Raw genomic sequence first — 4,702 nt, forward strand, 5'->3', positions numbered from 1 at the left:
AAAGGAGTCAGAAACTATAAAATAATATAAATTGCCAATGGCATAGAAAAAATACAAATTTTATTGGACAGTACAAATAACATGATTAAAATTAGACTACAAATCAGAAGAAACTGTATATCTCAAATAGTATAGGAGGGGAACTCGGGTCACAGTAGTAAGACAAATAACAATACAGACAGCAACTTCTATCAGTAATTCTGAGTAGTTGCAGTATAATAGATACAAAAAAAGCGAAGATTGGCTGCAAACATTCACAGTATTGCTACATATCACCAAAAACAATGTGTCTAATAACAGGCAGTGAGGAGTGAACACAGTGGTAAACAGAGAGAGTCTCCGTAAAATCAAGCCTGTTATCTAAATCGACATAGAGTGTTTAAACTGAACCTATCTTAAGCGCAAAAAATAGGTGTATCGATAGATATGCAAAATAGTATTACAGGTATTAATGTTGCAGGAAAATCAACGCTGGTACTAACCCATATGGTTCCACGGATGTAGTGACTCCCAGGTGTGGAGAGACCCCAACGCGCGTTTCGCGTAGATGGCTTTCTCAAGCCCTTGTAGACAGTAGAAAGCTGCTTTTAAAGTAACCGTGGGCTCTATCTAATGGGCCCATGTGCAACTTCACAGGTTGTAAAACATGATTTGTCCACCCTGGTTTAAATCCAGTTTTTTTTTTTATTTTTTATTTTTTTTTTTTAGGCAGCAACATACATATTTTAATACAACAAAAACATCAAATCAAGTGGGAAAAAGTTGACAGATCACTAAAACACTTCCATTGGAAATGTGCTAAAACCCATTGTTCCAGTCTACCATCTCACAGCTATTTTTTTATGTGTTACTAACCTACTCTTTACACACCCTCTATAATCATGCATAAGAGGACCTAAAGTTGAACGTTTAGCCATATTAAAAGTCCTTCTACTGCAAATTTTCATGTTTCAAGAGTGCCAGACTTGGCAGAAGAGAATGAGGATATAATTCACATCTCAGAAACCATGGACCTTCAGTTGTTCTTCCTTTACAATGCCAATTTCCATAAGAAACTGACAGATGTTCTTCCTCTGGTCACCCTGAAGCTGAATGACTTCACCGTACTCTGGATGTTCAATCACAGTACCATTACAGGCAAATTTCTTCTTAAAGGCTTTTACAAGTTTCTTTTTGTCGTAATCATCTGCAATACCCTGTACAGTGGTCAGAGTCTTTCTGCCGTTTCGTTGTTGAATTCTTATATGAATATAATCTTCAGTCCCTGCCGGGAGTAAGTCGTCACCCTTAGTTGCATCAGCAAAGGGGTCGAAAGAGTTAAGGTTCTGTATAGAGGACATGCGATATTATTACGTGCACGAAGTGCAGAGGAAAAGGCTAGCAGTGGACGGAGTTGGGAGTCTCGGATGAAGAGCGAATTTGTGCTAGTACAGAGAGCGCTGGCCGAACGGCGGACACCTCTCTCTCGATGTCTGTGCCAAACACGAAGGCGAGGGCTGAGCAGGGAAGCCGGTACACGGGCTGACGAAACAGCGACTAAGGCTCTAGGACCAAGGCCTAAACCTGCTCACTTCCAGTTTTTATGTTAAACATATTTTTTTTAAAATTCTGTTAATGTTCCTTTAATTCTCCAAGCTACTATCTATTTTAAAAAATAATTACTGAGTATTGCAGTTTTCACACTAGCAACTGAACCTCTCAAGAGGCTGACACTTCCTTTTCTGTGGAAATCTTTTTTCTGCAGTCATCTCATTATCATCACAGACAAGGTTACAATGAAAGGTACCATCTCTATTTTGCAGCTGGTGGCAGATAACACAGGATCACAACGATAACAAGTCATGGACATAGCTCTCTGCCTTCCTCCTCCTGCACAGTGACATCTGCACATGTCACAGAGCATGCCCACTACACGTTCATATAGAAATCTATAGGTTATTTTCCGCCTGCTGTTGTACAAATTTCTGAGCTGCTGTTTACTGCTCAAGTAAGATGGCCGTTTCCATAATCACATAAAGAAAAGAAAAGAAAAAAATGATACAATCAGAAAATAAAAACAGATTAGAAAAAAAAGCATATGTTTTAGTAAATCTTTTTTTTAAAATTAGTACAAAAAAATGTAGACACTATATTCCCTTTAAAAAAATCTTTGGCTTTTGTTAGTTTCCGTGAAAGACATGGCCTGAAAGCAAACAGCTTTAACATGAAGAAAGACATACAATATTTCAATGCAACTATAGTATTTTAACAATTCACCCTCTGCAAGAAGTTTTTAACAAATAACTAGAATATGTTTAAATATGGAGAGTCACAAATGCATTGTTTTCTTTCTTTGAATTCTCATATGAAAACTGCTAGATTCTTGCATCTTTGATATACTTCTAACATATCTATTTTAGTGAACACTTGTAATCCCTATGAAATGTGCCAATTTTTTAGTATTCCGCATGGAAACTTATAAATAAATTGAAAACCGGCTGTTACCATTCCCTTTGTGAAATGAGCGTGTTCCCACACAGTCTAAGGGTAGATTCACACGAGCGTTGCGTTTTTGCGCGCGCAAACAACGCGGCGTTTTGCGAGCGCAAAAACCATTTGACAGCTGCGTGTGTCATGCGTGTCTGATGCGCGGCTGCGTGATTTTCGCGCAGCCGGCATCATAGAGATGAGGCTTGTCGACGCCCGTCACTGTCCAAGGTGCTGAAAGAGCTAACTCTTTCAGCACCCTCGACAGTGAATGCCGAACACAACAGCGAAAAACCTGTAAAAAAAAAAGATAAAGTTCCTACTTACCGAGAACTTCCCGGCCGTTGCCTTGGTGACGCGTCCTTGGTGACGCGTCCTTGGTGACGCGCTTCTCTTGACATCGGGCCCCACCTCCCTGGATGACGCGGCAGTCCAAGTGACCGCTGCAGCCTGTGATTGGCTGCAGCCTGTGCTTGGCCTGTGATTGGCTGGAGCTGTCACTTGAACTGAAGTGTCATCCCGGGAGGTCGGACTGCAGGAAGGAGACAGGAGTAATCGGTAAGTTAGAACTTCGTTTTTTTTTACAGGTTCATGTGTTTTGGGATCGCAAGTCACTGTCCATGGTGCTGAAACAGTTTAACTCTTTCAGCACCATGCACAGTGAATCTCTCCCGACGTCGCGGACCGGAATTTTTTTTGCCGGGTTCGGCCAAAACGAGTTTGGCCGAACCCGGTGAAGTTTGCCTCGGTTGTCGGGGTTCGCTCCTCGCAAAGACACTCCGTTTGGATGCTTGGAAACAGAAAAGCACGTGGTGCTTTTCTGTTTTCATTCATCCTTTTCACTGCTGTTGCGCGAATCACGCTCGTCCCACGGAAGTGCTTCCGTGTGGTGCGCGTGATTTTCACGCACCCATTGACTTCAATGGGTGCGTGATGCGCGAAATACGCAGAGTTATTGAACCTGTTGCGCTTTTTGCGCAGCAGACAAACGCTGCGCAAAAAGCACGGACTGTCTGTACTGCCCCATAGACTTGTATTGGTCCATGCGTGCCGCGTGAAAACCACGCGGCCCGCACGGACCGAATACACGCTCGTGTGAATCCCCCCTAACACTTACAGCACTGATTGGACAGTGTCAGACTGTGTAGGAACAAACCCCCAGTTGTCCATTTATTTATACATTTCTGGCAGGAATAACAGAGGAATAGGACAACACAGATTTCTAAGAAAAGATGCTCCAGAATTGTTATATTATGGGGAATGCAAGTATTTACTAAAATAGACATGGCAGGAGACCTGACCGGTCTTCTTTAGGCCTCCTTCACACACACAGAAAATCTCTGTAGTTTTAAACTGCATCAAAAAACGCTTCTGAAAAACACTAGCGTTATTAAAATATAACATGCGTTTAATGCGTTTTTAGTAGTGTTTTTTATTTGGTATTATTTTGCATATGCTCTTTTTCTGGCGTTTTCGAAGTTCTATAGTCAAGCCAATGAGAAAAATGCCTGAAAAAAAACGCCATAACCAAAGGCATGCTGCATTTGGAAAAAAAAAACGCTGATCACAAAGTTGCCTCAAATACGCTACAAACCCAAACGCAGTTGTGTGTGGTGCATTTTCTATTTTACTATAGATTTTAATGTAACATCTGGCCGCACTAAAAAAGCACCCCGAAAATGCTCACAAAAACGCCATTAAAAAACGCCATAAAAAGCGCAGAAAAATGCTTTGTGTGAATCCAGCCTTAATCTTTCCCATACTTCTCTTAAAATGACACATGTCCTGTACAAGCATCTTATCAATACATTTACTATGGACAAAGAAGAACATTTTATTTACAGAAGGTCATGCATCATTTTTTCATTTCTACAGAATAATATATGTAAAATAGATTAAATAAGATTGTTATCTTACAAAATAATAGTATGAATGACACATTATTTTAATCTAATATATTGCTTGTTTGATTACATGAGAAGCCAAATGTTAGTAATGTCAAATTTTGCAGCTCCCAGAGACCCTTTCATGTTTCATTTTTGCAAATCAAATTTCCTAGGTTCTTTCTTCCTAAATGTCACGCTACTTCATTCTGATATAAAGCAATTTACTGAGCTTTAGTGCTTTATTTGAAATGCAAAATGTATGTGCAAATAAAATTGGAAGTAGAAATGGGATGCTGTAAGATTGTTTTTCTCTAGCTACAATATAGGTGACAAGAATTAATATATGTATA

General features: G+C 40.1%; 1 protein-coding gene across 1 annotated transcript; it reads right to left on the reverse strand.

Annotated features, from left to right (window-relative positions):
• Window positions 1-700: 700 nt before the first annotated feature.
• Window positions 701-1,571, reverse strand: LOC142761001 (eukaryotic translation initiation factor 1b). Its single transcript, XM_075864177.1, has one exon. The coding sequence runs from the start codon at window positions 1,338-1,340 to the stop codon at window positions 999-1,001; it is 342 nt and encodes a 113-aa protein (XP_075720292.1). The 5' UTR covers window positions 1,341-1,571; the 3' UTR covers window positions 701-998.
• Window positions 1,572-4,702: the final 3,131 nt, after the last annotated feature.

This window comes from Rhinoderma darwinii, chromosome 4 (assembly GCF_050947455.1).
Source record: "Rhinoderma darwinii isolate aRhiDar2 chromosome 4, aRhiDar2.hap1, whole genome shotgun sequence".
NCBI classification, from domain to species: Eukaryota; Metazoa; Chordata; class Amphibia; order Anura; family Rhinodermatidae; genus Rhinoderma; species Rhinoderma darwinii.

What these genes read in the sequence shown, in the direction of transcription:
- LOC142761001 (XM_075864177.1), bottom strand. Translation starts at nt 1,340, where the DNA reads ATGTCCTCTATACAGAACCTTAACTCTTTCGACCCCTTTGCTGATGCA.